Source organism: Excalfactoria chinensis, unplaced genomic scaffold (assembly GCF_039878825.1).
Source record: "Excalfactoria chinensis isolate bCotChi1 unplaced genomic scaffold, bCotChi1.hap2 Scaffold_339, whole genome shotgun sequence".
Lineage (NCBI taxonomy): Eukaryota > Metazoa > Chordata > Aves > Galliformes > Phasianidae > Excalfactoria > Excalfactoria chinensis.
In genome coordinates, this window is record NW_027315627.1 from 4638 (window position 1) to 22104 (window position 17467).

The following is a 17467-nucleotide window of genomic DNA, read 5'->3' on the forward strand; positions in this document are numbered from 1 at the left end:
TAGCCCCGATTACCCCCTAATACCTCATTAATACCTCATTAATAGCCCCTAATAACCCATTAATAGCCCTAATAGCTCCATTAATAGCCCTAATAACCCCATTAATAACCCTAATAGCCTTTAATACCCCATTAATAACCCATTAATACCCCATTAATAACACTAATACCCCCTATTACCCCCTAATAACCCCATTAATAGCCCATTAATAGCCCTAATACCCCATTAATAGCCCTAATAACCCATAATACCCCATTAATAGCCCCTAATAACCCCTAACAACCCCATTAGTAACCCTAATACCCCATTAATAGCCTCTAATAACCCCTAATAACCCCTAATAACCCCATTAATAACCTTAATAACCCCATTAATAACCCATTAATAACCCCTAATACCCCCTAATAACCCATTAATAGCCCTAATAACCCCATTAATAACCCCATTAATTAATAGCCCTTAATGACTGTTTACCTGTCGTCATTGCTGCCCACCAGGGGGCTCTAATACCCCCTAATAACCCCATTAATAACCCATTAATAGCCCATTAATAGCCCTAATAGCCCCATTAATACCCCTAATAACCCATTAATAGCCCATTAATAGCCCTAATAACCCATTAATAGCCCTAATAACCCCATTAATAGCCCTAATAACCCCATTAATAACCCTAATACCCCATTAATACCCCATTAATACCCCATTAATAACCCATTAATACCCCATTAATGAGTGTTTACCTGTCGTCATTGTTTCCCACCAGGGGGCTCCTCCCGGCGATGCCGGGCAGGTCGATGTGGTCCCTGATGACCATCAGCTGCCCCGGGTTGAGGCCGGGCCGCAGCCCCCCAGCGGCGTTGGTCAGAACCAGCGTGTGAACACCCAGCAGACGCAGCGTGCGGATAGGGGTCACCACCTACCAGAGAGAGCAACCATAGAGAGGGATCATAGAGATGTGGGAGGACTGAGGGACCATAGAGATGTGGGAGCAACCATAGAGAGCAACCATAGAGACCTGGGAGGACTGGGAGTAACCATAGAGAGGTGGGAGGACTGGGAGTAACCATAGAGAGGTGGGAGGACTGGGAGGGATCATAGAGACTAGGGAGGACTGAGGGGTCATAGAGACCTGGGAGGACTGAGGGGTCATAGAGAGGGAACATAGAGACATGGGAGGACTGGAACCATAGAGAGGGACCATAGAGAGATGGAGGCCCGTTGTAGGCCATAGAGACGTGGGAGGACTGAGGGACCATAGAGAATGGGAGGACTGAGGGACCATAGAGAGGGACCATAGAGACCTGGGAGGACTGAGGGGTCATAGAGAGGAGCCATAGAGAGGGATCATAGAGACGTGGGAGGACTGAGGGACCATAGAGACGTGGGAGGACTGAGGGATCATAGAGAGGAACCGTGTGCACACCCAGCAGCCGCAGCGTGCGGATGGGGGTCACCACCTGACAGAGAGAGCGACCATAGAGAGCAACCATAGAGAGGGACCATAGAGTCACCACCTACCATAGAGAGGGATCATAGAGATGTGGGAGGACTGAGGGACCATAGAGAATGGGAGGACTGAGGGGTCATAGAGAGGAGCCATAGAGATGTGGGAGGACTGAGGGACCATAGAGAGATGGAGGCCCGTTGTAGGCCATAGAGACCTGGGAGGACTGAGGGACCATAGAGACCAACCATAGAGAACGACCATAGAGACATGGGAGGACTTTGAGGGACCATAGAGATGTGGGAGGACTGAGGGGTCATAGAGAGGAACCATAGAGAGGGACCATAGAGACCTGGGAGGACTGAGGGACCATAGAGAATGGGAGGACTGGAACCATAGAGAGGTGCACACCCAGCAGCCGCAGCGTGCGGATGGGGGTCACCACCTGACAGAGAGACCATAGAGAGCGACCATAGAGAGGGACCATAGAGATGTGGGAGGACTGGAGCCATAGGAACCATAGAGACCTGGGAGGACTGAGGGACTATAGAGATGTGGGAGGACTGGGACCATAGAGAGGGATCATAGAGATCAACCATAGAGAGGGACCATAGAGAACGACCATAGAGACCTGGGAGGACTGAGGGACCATAGAGAGCGACCATAGAGATGTGGGAGCAACCATAGAGAGGGATCATAGAGATGAACCATAGAGAGGGATCATATAGAGGAGAGAGAAACCATAGAGACGTGGGAGGACTGGAGACATAGAGAAGGAACATAGAGAGGTGGGAGGACTGAGGGACCATAGAGACCGACCATAGAGAGATGGAGGCCCGTTGTAGGCCATAGAGACCTGGGAGGACTGAGGGACCATAGAGAATGAGAGGACTGAGGGACCATAGAGAGCGACCATAGAGATGTGGGAGGACTGAGGGACCATAGGAACCATAGAGACATGGGAGGACTGAGGGACTATAGAGACCTGGGAGGACTGGGGGACCATAGAGACGTGGGAGGACAGGGAGGAACCATAGAGAGGGATCATAGAGAGCGACCATAGAGATGTGGGAGGACTGAGGGACCATAGAGACCAACCATAGAGAGCAACCATAGAGATGTGGGAGGACTGGAACCATAGAGAGGGACCATAGAGACCTGGAAGGACTGAGGGGTCATAGAGACGTGGGAGGACTGAGGGACCATAGAGACCAACCATAGAGACCTGGGAGGACTGAGGGACCATAGGAACCATAGAGAGGGACCATAGAGACGTGGGAGGACTGAGGGACAATAGAGAGGAACCATAGAGAGGGATCATAGAGACGTGGGAGGACTGAGGGATCATAGAGACCGACCATAGAGAGATGGAGGCCCGTTGTAGGCCATAGAGACCTGGGAGGACTGAGGGACCATAGAGACCGACCATAGAGACCTGGGAGGACTGAGGGGTCATAGAGAGGAGCCATAGAGAGGGATCATAGAGACGTGGGAGGACTGAGGGGTCATAGAGAGGGATCATAGAGACCTGGGAGGACTGGAACCATAGAGAGGGACCACAGAGACCTGGGAGGACTGAGGGGTCATAGAGAATGGGAGGACTGAGGGACCATAGAGACGTGGGAGGACTGAGGGATCATAGAGAGGAACCATAGAGAGGGACCATAGAGACAGGGGAGGAACCATAGAGATCAACCATAGAGAGATGGAGGCCCGTTGTAGGCCATAGAGACCTGGGAGGACTGAGGGGTCATAGAGAGGAGCCATAGAGATGTGGGAGGACTGAGGGGTCATAGAGAGGGACCATAGAGAACGACCATAGAGACCTGGGAGGACTGAGGGACCATAGAGAGGAACCATAGAGACCTGGGAGGACTGAGGGACCATAGAGATGTGGGAGGACTGGAGCCATAGAGAGGTGCACACCCAGCAGCCGCAGCGTGCGGATAGGGGTCACCACCTACCATAGAGAGGGATCATAGAGACCTGGGAGGACTGGAGCCATAGGAACCATAGAGACCTGGGAGGACTGAGGGACTATAGAGACCTGGGAGGACTGAGGGACCATAGAGAGGGACCATAGAGATCAACCATAGAGAGGGACCATAGAGAACGACCATAGAGACCTGGGAGGACTGAGGGATCATAGAGAGGAACCGTGTGCACACCCAGCAGCCGCAGCGTGCGGATAGGGGTCACCACCTACCATAGAGATCAACCATAGAGAGCAACCATAGAGATGTGGGAGGACTGGGGGACCATAGAGAGGGATCATAGAGAGGAACCATAGAGAGGTGCACACCCAGCAGCTGCAGCGTGCGGATGGGGGTCACCACCTACCATAGAGAGGGATCATAGAGATGTGGGAGGACTGAAAAGAACCATAGAGATGTGGGAGGACTGGGACCATAGAGAGGGATCATAGAGAGCAACCATAGAGATGTGGGAGGACTGGGAGGAACCATGGAGAGGAACCATAGAGAGGGATCATAGAGACCTGGGAGGACTGGAACCATAGAGAGGTGGGAGGACTGAGGGGACCATAGGGACCATAGAGAGCAACCATAGAGACCTGGGAGGACTGGAGCCATAGTGAGGAACCATAGAGACGTGGGAGGACTTTGAGGGACCATAGAGAGGAACCATAGAGATGTGGGAGGACTGAGGGGTCATAGAGAGGGATCATAGAGACCTGGGAGGACTGAGAGATCATAGAGAATAACCATAGAGATGTGGGAGGACTGAGGGACCATAGGAACCATAGAGATCAACCATAGAGACCTGGGAGGACTGAGGGGTCATAGAGAGGAGCCATAGAGACCAGCCATAGAGACATAGGAGGACTTTGAGAGATCATAGAGACGTGGGAGGACTGAGGGGTCATAGAGAGAAGCCATAGAGAGGAGCCATAGAGAGGGAACATAGAGATGTGGGAGGACTGGAACCATAGAGAGGTGCACACCCAGCAGCCGCAGCGTGCGGATGGGGGTCACCACCTGACAGAGAGACCATAGAGAGCGACCATAGAGATGTGGGAGGACTGAAAAGAACCATAGAGATGTGGGAGGACTGAGGGACCATAGAGAATAACCATAGAGAACGACCATAGAGATGTGGGAGGACTGGAGCCATAGAGAGGGACCATAGAGAGGGACCATAGAGAGATGGAGGCCCGTCGTAGGCCTTGGAGGACCCACCTGGGCCGGGCTGTATCCCTCATAGAGATGGAATCGACCTTGAAGGACGGCGACCGGAACCGAACCCAGGTGACCAACGACCAGACGGCCGGCATGGCCTGACACTGCAACACAGAGACAATGGAGACATAGGGATGCATTGGGAGCCATAGAGACCCATAGAGACCCATAGAGATACATAGAGACACATAGAGACACATTGGGAGCCATAGAGACCCATAAGTGACACATAGGGGGACATTGGGACACATTGGGACCCATAGAGACACATAAGTGGGATAGTGGGACCCATAGAGACACATTGGGACCCATAGAGACCCATAGAGACACATTGGGAGCCATAGAGACACATAGAGACACATAGAGACACATTGGGACCCATAGGGGGACATTGGGAGCCATAGGGGGACATTGGGACCCATAGAGACACATAGAGACCCATACAGACACATAGAGACACATAGAGACACATAGAGACACATAGGGACCCATAGAGACGCATTGGGACCCATAGGGACCCATAGAGACCTATAGAGACACATAGAGACGTATAGAGACACATAGAGACACATAGAGACACATAGAGACCAATAGAGACCCATAGGGACCCATAGAGACACATTGGGAGCCATAGAGATGCATTGGGAGCCATAGAGATGCATTGGGAGCCATAGGGATACATTGGGACCCATAGAGACACATAGAGACCCATAGAGATGCATTGGGAGCCATAGAGACACATAGAGACCCCACAGAAACACATAGAGACACATAGAGACACATAGGGATACATTGGGACCCATAGGGGGACATTGGGACACATAGAGACCCATAGAGACTCATAGAGACACATAGAGACACATAAGTGGGATAGTGGGCCCCATAGAGACACATTGGGAGTCATAGAGACCCATAGGAACACATTGGGACCCATAGGGACACATTGGGACACATAGAGACACATTGGGACCCATAGAGACACATAGAGATACATTGGGACACATAGGGATACATTGGGAGCCATTGAAACCCATAGAGACCCATAGGGACCCATAGAGACCCATACAAATACATTGGGAGCCATAGAGACACATAGAGATACATTGGGAGCCATAAGTGGAATACTGGGACCCATAGGGGGACATTGGGACCCATAGAGAACCATAGAGATACATTGGGAGCCATAGAGACACATTGGGAGCTATAAAGATCCATTGGGACCCATAGAGACCCATAGAGACCCATAGAGATGCATTGGGAACCATAGAGATACATTGGGACCCATAGAGAGACATTGGGACCCATAGAGACCCATAGAGACCCATAGAGACCCCATAGAGACCCATAGGGACCCACAGATCCCCACAGAGCCCCATAGAGACACATAGAGTCCCATAGAGCCCCACAGAACCCCATAGAGCCCCATAGAGACCCCATAGCGACCCATAGAGACCCATTGATACCCCATAGACCCCCACAGAGCCCCATAGAGCCCCACAGGTCCCCATAGAGACCCATAGAGACCCCATAGAGACCCCATAGAGACCCTTAGGGACCCATAGATCCCCACAGAGCCCCATAGAGACCCATAGAGACCCCATGGAACCCCATAGAAACGCCATAGAGCCCCATAGAGCCCCATTGATACCCCATAGAGCCCCATAGAGACCCCATACAGCCCCATAGAGACCCCATAGAGACCCATAGGGACCCATAGAGACCCATAGAGACCCATAGAGACCCATAGAGACCCACAGATCCCCATAGAGACCCATAGAGACCCATAGAGTCCCATAGAGACCCATAGAGACGCATAGAGACCCATAGAGACCCATAGATAACCCATAGAGAGCCATAGAGCCCCACAGAGACCCCTTGGGACCCATAGAGACCCATAGGGACCCCATAGAGACCCATAGAGCCCCATAGAGACCCCATAGAGACCCATAGAGACACATAGAGACCCATAGGGACCCATAGAGACCCATAGAGCCCAATAGAGACCTATTGGGACCCATAGAGACCCATAGAGACCCATAGACACCCCATAGAACCCCATAGAGACCCCATAGAAACTCCATAGAGCCCCATAGCTTCAAACAGAACCCCATAGAGACCCCATAGCGACCCATAGAGACCCACAGGGACCCATAGAGACACATAGATACCCCATAGAGACCCATAGCATCCCACAGAACCTCATAGATACCCCATAGAGACCCATAGAGACCCATAGGGACCCACAGAGACTCCATAGGGACCCATAGAAACCCATAGGGACCCATAGAGACACATAGGGACCCATAGAGCCCCATAGACACCCCATAGAGACCCATAGAGACCCATAGAGACCCATAGGGACACATAGAAACCCATAGGGACCCATAGAGACCCATAGAGACACATAGGGACCAATAGAGACCCATTGGGACCCATAGAGACCCATAGGGACTCACAGGGACCCATAGAGACCCATTGGGACCCACAGAGACCTATAGAGACCCACAGAGCCCCATAGAGACCCCATAGAGCCCCATTGATACCCCATAGAGCCCCATAGATACCCCATAGAGCCCCACAGATCCCCATAGAGACCCATAGAGACCCATAGAGCCCCACAGAACCCCATAGAGACCCCATAGGGACCCATAGCTTCCCACAGAGCCCCATTGATACCCCATAGAGCCCCATAGACACCCCATACAGCCCCATAGAGACCCCATACAGCCCCATAGAGACCCCATAGACACCCCATGGAGACCCATAGAGACCAAAAGACCTATTGGGACCCATAGAAACCCATAGAAACCCATAGAGACTCATACAGACCCCATAGAGACCCATAGAGACCCACAGATCCCCATAGAGCCCCATAGAGCCCCATAGAGACCCATTGGGACCCATAGAGACCCATAGGGACCCCATAGAGACCCATAGAGCCCCATAGAGCCCCATAGAGCCCCACAGAACCCCATAGAGCCCCATAGAGACCCCATAGCGATCCATAGAGACCCATTGATACCCCATAGACCCTCACAGAGCCCCATAGAGCCCCACAGATCCCCATAGAGACCCATAGAGACCCCATAGCGACCCATAGAGACCCATAGGGACCCACAGAGACTCCATAGGGACCCATAGAAACCCATAGGGACACATAGAGACCCATAGAACCCCATAGAGCCCCATAGAGCCCCATAGAGTCCCATAGAGCCCCACAGAGACCCACAGAGACCCATAGAGACACATAAAGACCCCATAGAGACCCCATAGAGACCCATAGAGACCCATAGAGACCCATAGAGACACATAGAGACACATAGAGGCCCCATAGAGACCCCATAGAGCCCCATAAAGCCCCATAGAGCTCTATAGCGACCCCTTTGAGCCCCATAGAAACCCCATAGAGCCTCATAGAGCCCATAGACACCGCATAGAGACCCATAGGGACCCATAGCGACACATAGAGACCCATAGGGCCCTATAGAGACCCATAGCGACCCCATAGAGACACATAGAGACCCCATAGAGACCCATAGAGCCCCATAGGTACCCACAGATCCCCATAGAGACCCCATAGAGACCCATAGGGACCCACAGATCCCCATAGAGCCCCATAGATCTCCATAGAGACCCATAGAGACCCATAGAGACCCATAGAGTCCCATAGAGACCCATAGAGACCCCATAGAGACCCATAGATCCCCATAGGGACCCATAGAGACCCATAGGGACCCCATAGGGACCCATAGGGACCCATAGGGACCCATAGAGACCCATAGAGACCCATCGGGACCCATAGAGACCCATACAGACCCATCGGGACCCATAGAGACCCCATAGAGCCCCATAGGGACCCATAGCGACCCCATAGAGACACATAGAGACCCCATAGAGACCCATAGAGACCCATAGGGACCCATAGACACCCCATAGAGCCCCATAGAGACCCCATACAGCCCCATAGAGACCCATAGTGACCCGTAGAGACCCATAGAGACCCATAGAGACCCATAGAGACCCACAGAGGCCCATAGAAACCCATAGAAACCCATAGAGACCCATAGAGACCCATAGAGACCCATAGAGACCCATAGAGACCCCATAGAGACCCATAGAGCCCCATAGAGACCTCCACCCCCCATCTATGGGGCAGCCCCCCATCCCCGTCACTGACCGGTGCTCCGTGGGAAGTGCGGGATGTCGCTGTACTCCACGCTGTGGGGCTGCCCCACATCTTGTGCCAGGGCTCCCAATCCGGACCCACACACCAGCCCCACACGTGGCCTCAAGGACCCCAAACGGGACCCCAACCAGGCGGCCGCCTCCGAACAGCACTCGTAGCTGTGGGGGGAGACCCATAGAGATGCATTGGGACCCATAGAGATGCATTGGGACCCACAGAGATGTATTGGGACCCATAGAGACACATTGGGACCCATAGGGACACATTGGGAGCCATAGAGAGACATTGGGACCCATAGAGATGCATTGGGACCCATAGGGACACATAGAGACGCATTGGGACCCATAGAGACCCATAGAGATGCATTGGGACCCATAGAGATGCATTGGGACCCATAGGGACACATTGGGACCCATAGAGACACATTGAGACCCATAGGGAGACATTGGGACCCATAGAGATGCATTGGGACCCATAGAGTGACATTGGGACCCATAGAGACACATAGAGAGCCATTGGGACCCATAGGGACACATAAAGATCCATTGGGACCCATAGAGACCCATAGAGACGCATAGGGACACATAGAGACCCATAGGGACCCATAGGGACACATTGGGACCCATAGAGATACATTGGGACCCATAGAGACCCCATAGAGACCCATAGAGACCCACAGAGACCCCTAGAGACCCATTGGGACCCATAGAGACCCATAGAAACCCACTGGGATACATTGGGACCCATAGAGACACATTGGGACCCATAGAGACACATTGGGACCCATAGAGACCCATAGGGACCCATTGGGACCCATAGAGACCCATAGAAAGCCATTGGGTTCCATTGGGACCTATAGATACCCATAGGAACACACTGGGACCCATAGAGACCCATAGAGACACATTGGGACCCATAGAGACACATTGAGACCCATTGGGACCCATAGAGACACATTGGGACCCATAGGGATCCATTGGGACCCATAGGGAACCATAGGGACCCATAGAGACCCATAGGGACCCATAGAGACCAATAGAGACCCATAGGGACCCATAGGGACCCATAGAGACCCATAGAGACCCATAGAGACCCATAGGGACCCATAGGGACCCATAGGGATCCATTGGGACCCATAGGACACACACCAGCCCCACACGTGGCCTCAAGGACCCCAAACGGGACCCCAACCAGGCGGCCGCCTCCGAACAGCACTCGTAGCTGTGGGGGGAGACCCATAGAGATGCATTGGGACCCATAGAGATGCATTGGGACCCACAGAGATGTATTGGGACCCATAGAGACACATTGGGACCCATAGGGACACATTGGGAGCCATAGAGAGACATTGGGACCCATAGAGATGCATTGGGACCCATAGGGACACATAGAGACGCATTGGGACCCATAGAGACCCATAGAGATGCATTGGGACCCATAGAGATGCATTGGGACCCATAGGGACACATTGGGACCCATAGAGACACATTGAGACCCATAGGGAGACATTGGGACCCATAGAGATGCATTGGGACCCATAGAGTGACATTGGGACCCATAGAGACACATAGAGAGCCATTGGGACCCATAGGGACACATAAAGATCCATTGGGACCCATAGAGACCCATAGAGACGCATAGGGACACATAGAGACCCATAGGGACCCATAGGGACACATTGGGACCCATAGAGATACATTGGGACCCATAGAGACCCCATAGAGACCCATAGAGACCCACAGAGACCCCTAGAGACCCATTGGGACCCATAGAGACCCATAGAAACCCACTGGGATACATTGGGACCCATAGAGACACATTGGGACCCATAGAGACACATTGGGACCCATAGAGACCCATAGGGACCCATTGGGACCCATAGAGACCCATAGAAAGCCATTGGGTTCCATTGGGACCTATAGATACCCATAGGAACACACTGGGACCCATAGAGACCCATAGAGACACATTGGGACCCATAGAGACACATTGAGACCCATTGGGACCCATAGAGACACATTGGGACCCATAGGGATCCATTGGGACCCATAGGGAACCATAGGGACCCATAGAGACCCATAGGGACCCATAGAGACCAATAGAGACCCATAGGGACCCATAGGGACCCATAGAGACCCATAGAGACCCATAGAGACCCATAGGGACCCATAGGGACCCATAGGGATCCATTGGGACCCATAGGACACACACCAGCCCCACACGTGGCCTCAAGGACCCCAAACGGGACCCCAACCAGGCGGCCGCCTCCGAACAGCACTCGTAGCTGTGGGGGGAGACCCATAGAGATGCATTGGGACGCATAGGGACACATTGGGACCCATAGAGACACATTGGGACCCATAGCGACCCATTGGGACCCATAGCGATCCATAGAGACCCATAGAGAGACATAGAGACCCATAGAGAGACATAGAGACCCATAGAGACCCATAGAGACCCATTGGGACCGATAGAGACACATAGAGACCCACTGGGACCCATAGAGAGACATTGGGACCCATAGAGACCCATTAGGACCCATAGGGATCCATTGAGACCCATAGAGACCCATAGAGACCCATTGGGACCAATAGAGACCCATAGAGACCCATTGGGACCCATAGAGACCCATAGAGACCCATAGAGATGCATTGGGACCCATAGGGACACATTGGGACCCATAGAGAGACATTGGGACCCATAGATTCACATTGGGACCCATAGCAACCCATAGAGAGCCATAGAGAAACATTGGGACCCATAGAGATACATTGGGACCCATAGAGACACATTGGGACCCATAGAGACACATTGGGACCCATAGAGACCCATAGGGACCCATTGGGACCCATAGAGACCCGTAGAGACCCATAGAAAGCCATTGGGTTCCATTGGGACCCATAGAGACCCATAGAGACACATTGGGACCCATAGAGACCCATAGAGACACATTGGGACCCATAGAGAACCATAGAGACCCATTAGGACCCATAGAGACCCATAGAGACACATAGAGACCCCATTGAGACCCATTGGCACCCATAGAGACACATTGGGACCCATAGGGACCCATAGAGACCCATAGAAACCCATAGAGACCCCATTGAGACCCATTGGGACCCATAGGGATCCATTGGGACCCATAGACACCCATAGGCACCCATTGAGACCCATTGGGACCCATAGAGAGCCATTGGGACCCATAGGGACCCATAGGGACCCATAGAGACCCATAGGGACCCATAGGGATCCATAGGGACCCATAGGACACACACCAGCCCCACACGTGGCCTCAAGGACCCCAAACGGGACCCCAACCAGGCGGCCGCCTCCGAACAGCACTCGTAGCTGTGGGGGGAGACCCATAGAGATGCATTGGGACCCATAGAGATGCATTGGGACCCATAGAGAGACATTGGGACCCATAGAGACCCATAGAGACACATTGGGACCAATTGGGACACATAAAGATCCATTGGGACCCATAGAGACACATAGAGACACATACAGAGACATTGGGACCCATAGGGACCCATAGAGACACATAGGGACCCATAGAGACCCATAGGGACCCATAGAGCCCATAGAGACCCATAGGAACCCATAGAGACCCATAGAAACACGTTGGGACCCATAGAGACCCATTGGGACACATAGGGACCCATAGAGATCCATTGGGACTCATTTGGACCCATAGAGACCCATACGGACCCATAGAGACCCATAGAGAGCCATTGGGACCCAAAAAGAATCACTGGGACCCATAGAGAAACATAGCTCCCCATAGAGAGCCATTAGGACCCATAGGGACTCATTGGGACCCATAGAGACCCATAGGGACCCATTGGGACCCATAGAGACCCATAGAGACCCATAGAGAGTCATTGGGTTCCATTGGGACCCATAGAGAGCCATAGGAACACACTGGGACCCATAGAGACCCATAGAGACCCATTGGGACCCATAGGGACACATAAAGATCCATTGGGACCCATAGAGACCCATAGAGAGCCATTGGGACCCATAGGGAACCATTGGGACCCATAGAGACCCATTGGGAGCCATACTGACCCATAGAGAGACACTGGGACCCATAGAGACCCATAGAGAGACATTGGGACCAATTGGGACCCATAGAGAACCTTTGGGACCAATAGGGACACATAAAGATCCATTGGAACCCATAGAGACCTATAGAGAGCCATTGGGACCCATAGAGAGACATTGGGACCCATAGGGACTCATTGGGACCCATAGAGACCCATTGGGATGCATAGAGACCCATAGAGACACATAGAGACCCACTGGGACCCATAGAGACACATTGGGACCCATAGAGACACATTGGGACCCATAGAGTCCCATAGAGAAACATTGGGACCCATAGGGACACATAAAGATCCATTGAGACCCATAGAGACCCATAGAGACACATTGGGACCCATAGGGACTCATTGGGACCCATAGAGACCCATAGGGACTCATAGGGACCCATAGAGATACACTGGGACCCATAGAGACACATTGGGACCCATAGGGAGACATTGGGACCCACAGCGACCCATAGAGACCCATAGAGAACCATTGGGACCCATAGAGAGACATTGGGACCCATAGAGAGACATTGGGACCCATAGAGACACATTGAGACCCATAGAGATGCATTGGGACCCATAGAGACCCATAGGGACCCATAGAGAACCATAGAGACCCATAGAAACTCATAGAGACCCCATAGAGACCCATAGGGACCCATAGAGACACATTGGGACCCATAGAAATACATAGGGACTCATAGAGAGCCATTGGGACCCATCGAGACCCCATAGATCCCCATAGAGCCCCATAGAACCCCATAGAGCCCCATAGAACCCCATAGAGACCCCATAGAACCCCATAGAGCCCCATAGAAACCCATAGATCCCCATAGAGCCCCATAGAACCCCATTGAGCCCCATAGAGCTCCATAGAGACCAATAAAGCCCCTTAGAGACCCCATAGAGTCCCATAGATCTCCATAGAGCCCCATAGAGCCCCTTAGAGCCCATAGCTCTATAGCGACCCCATGGAGCCCCATAGAAACCCCATAGAGCCCCATAGAGCCCCTTAGAGCCCATAGACACCTCATAGAGACTCTATAGAGACCCCATAGAGACCCATAGCGACACACAGAACCCCATAGAACCCCATAGAGCCCCATAGAACCCCATAGAACCCCATAGAGCCCCATAGAACCCCATAGAACCCCATAGAGCCCCATAAAGCCCCACAGAGCCCCACAGAGCCCCCATAGAACCCCATAGAGTCCCATAGAGCCCCATAGAAACCCCATAGAACACACCATAGAGACTCCATAAAGCCCCATAGAGCCCCATTGAGCCCCATAGAGCCCCATAGAACCCCATAGAGCTCTACAGCGACCCCATGGAGCCCCATAGAAACCCCATAGAGCCTCATAGACACCCCATAGAGCCCCATAGAGCCCCATAGAGCCCCACAGAACCCCACAGAGCCCCATAGATCCCCATAGAGACCCATAGAGCCCCATAGACCCCAAAAAGCCCCATAGAACCCCATAGAGCCCGATAGAGCCCCATAGAGCTCATAGACACTGCATAGAGACCCATAGAGACCCCATAGAGACCCATAGGGACCCATAGAGACCCATAGAACCCCATAGAGCCCCACAGACACCCCATAGATCCCTATAGAGCCCCATAGGGACACATAGAACACCATAGAACCCCATAGAGCCCCATAAAGCCCCATAGAGACCCATAAAGCCCCATAGAACCCCATAGAGACCCCATAGACACCCCATAGAACCGCATAGAGCCCCATAGAACCGCATAGAACCCCATAGAGCTCTATAGAAACCCCATAGAGCCCCATAGAGCCCATAGACATCCCATAGAGACCCATAGAACCCCATAGAACCCCATAGAAACCCATAGAGCCCCATAAAGCCCCATGGAACCCCATAGAGACCCCATAGAGCCCCATAGATCCCCATAGAGCCCCATAGAGCCCATAGACACCGCATAGAGACCCATAGATCCCCATAGAACCCCATAGAAACCCATAGAGACCCCATAGAGACCCCACAGAACCCCATAGAGTCCCATAGAGCCCCATAGACACCCCATAGAACACAACATAGAGACTCCATAAAGCCCCATAGAGCCCCATTGAGCCCCATAGAGCCCCATAGAACCCCATAGAAACCCCGTAGAACCCCATAGATCCCCATAGATCCCCGTAGAGCCCCATAGAGCTCCATAGAGACCAATAAAGCCCCTTAGAGACCCCATAGAGTCCCATAGATCCCCATAGAAACCCAAAGAGCCCCATAGATCCCCATAGAACCCCATAGATCCCCATAGATCCCCATAGAGCCCCATAGAACCCCATAGAGCCCCATAGATCCCCATAGACACCCCATAGAGCCCCATAGACACCCCATAGATCCCCATAGAACCCCATAGAACCCCATAGAGACCCCATAGAACCCCATAGAGCCCCATAGAACCCCATAGAACCCTATAGAGCCTCATAGAGCCCCTTAGAGCCCATAGAGACCCCATAGAGCCCTATAGAGCCCCACAGACACCCCATAGATCCCTATAGAGCCCCATAGAGACCCATAGATCCCCATAGAGCCCCATAGATCCCCATAGATCCCCATAGAGCCCCATAGAAACCCCATAGAGGCCCATAGAACCCCATAGAGCCCCATAGAGACCCCATAGAGACCCTACAGCGCCCCATAGAGCCTCATAGAACCCCATAGAGCCCCATAGAGACCCATAGAGCCCCATAGAGACCCCATAGATCCCCATAGACACCCCATAGAGCCCCATAGAGCCACATAGAGCCCTATAGCGACCCCATGGAGCCCCATAGAAACCCCATAGAGCCTCATAGAAACCCCATAGAGCCCTATAGAGCCCATAGACACCGCATAGAGACCCATAGAGACCCCATAGAGACCCATAGGGACACATAGAACCCCATAGAACCCCATAGAGCCACATAGAGCCGCATAGATCCCCATAGAGCCCCATAGACACCCCATAGAGCCCTATAGAGACACATAGAGCCCTATAGAGACCCCATAGAACCCCATAGAACCCCATAGAGCCCCATAGAGCCCCATAGAACCCCATAGAACCCCATAGAGCCCCATAGAGCCCCATAGAGCCCCATAGAACCCCATAGAGACCCCATAGAGCCCCATAGAGCCACATAGAGCCCTATAGCGACCCCATGGAGCCCCATAGAAACCCCATAGAGCCTCATAGAAACCCCATAGAGCCCTATAGAGCCCATAGACACCGCATAGAGACCCATAGAGACCCCATAGAGACCCATAGGGACACATAGAACCCCATAGAACCCCATAGAGCCACATAGAGCCCCATAGATCCCCATAGAGCCCCATAGACACCCCATAGAGCCCTATAGAGACACATAGAGCCCTATAGAGACCCCATAGAACCCCATAGAACCCCATAGAGCCCCATAGAGCCCCATAGAACCCCATAGAGCCCCATAGAGCCCCATAGAACCCCATAGAGCCCCATAGATCCCCATAGAGCCCCATAGAACCCCATAGAACCCCATAGATCCCCATAGAGCCCCATAGAGCCCCATAGAGCCCCATAGAGCCCCACTGACCCCAATTGACCCCATAGACCTGAATGGACCCCCCCCCCATCACGTGACGCGGTTCCCCCCCCCCCTCCCTTACAACCCCAGTCACGTGACCCGGAAGCGCCCATCGGACTTAGACCCGGGAGGGGGGCGGGACCAATCAGGGGAGGGGAGGGGAAGCAAGCCGGGCTGTGATTGGCTGAGAAAGGGGAGGGAGCCGGAGAGGGGCGCTGTGATTGGCTGAGAGAGTGAGGCGAGCCGGGTGGGGAGGGGGGGGGAAATCACCCCTATTTAAGGGGGTCCCGGATGTAAATGAGGGGTTAATTTATGCTAATTTATGTTAATTTATGTTAATTATAGGGGGGTTAAATGGGGTTAATGAGGGATATAAAGGGGGGGGATGGGTGGGTTGAAGTGCGCATGCGCGGCCCGCTCACCTCCCGTCCATGGTAGAGAAGCTCTGAAGGCCGCGCCGGAAGTGCTGCGAGCTTAAGGGTGGAACGGACCAATCAGAAGCGTCCGCAACGCCAACTGAAAGGGAAGCGGCCAATCAGAACGAGGGGCGTGGGGAAAGCCACGCCCCCGCGCGGCGTTGGCATGGTAACGGGGAGGGGATGGGAGCGTCACGTGATTGATGCGGACCAATCAGAGTGAGGGGAGGGAAGCCACGCCCCCGCGCGGCGTTGTCATGGTAACGCGGGCGGTAAGGGGAGCGTCACGTGATAGATGCGGGCCAATCACAGTGAGGGGAGGTAAAGCCACGCCCCTGCGCTGCGTTGCCATGGAGATGGGGCGGAGCGGGGAGCATCACGTGACAGATTCGGACCAATCAGAGCGGAGGAGGAATCAAAGCCTCCTCCTCACGGCGTTGTCATGGAGACGGGACAGTGAATGGGAGCGTCACGTGATTGATGCGGACCAATCAGAGAGAGGGGAGGGAAGCCACGCCCCTGCGCGGCGTTGTCATGGAGACGGAGCTGAAAAGGA

The 17467-nt window shown here is 53.1% G+C and overlaps 1 protein-coding gene across 1 annotated transcript; it reads right to left on the minus strand.

Moving 5' to 3' along the window:
* Window positions 1-740: 740 nt before the first annotated feature.
* Window positions 741-16969, minus strand: LOC140264898 (purine nucleoside phosphorylase-like; the record flags this gene model as incomplete). Its single annotated transcript, XM_072360795.1, has 4 exons — window positions 16918-16969; window positions 8819-8985; window positions 4642-4745; window positions 741-916 (listed from the first exon to the last, which is right to left on the minus strand). Coding segments are annotated over exons 1-4 (458 nt in total), but the record flags the coding sequence as incomplete, so codon positions are not given.
* Between the last annotated feature and the right edge of the window lie 498 nt (window positions 16970-17467).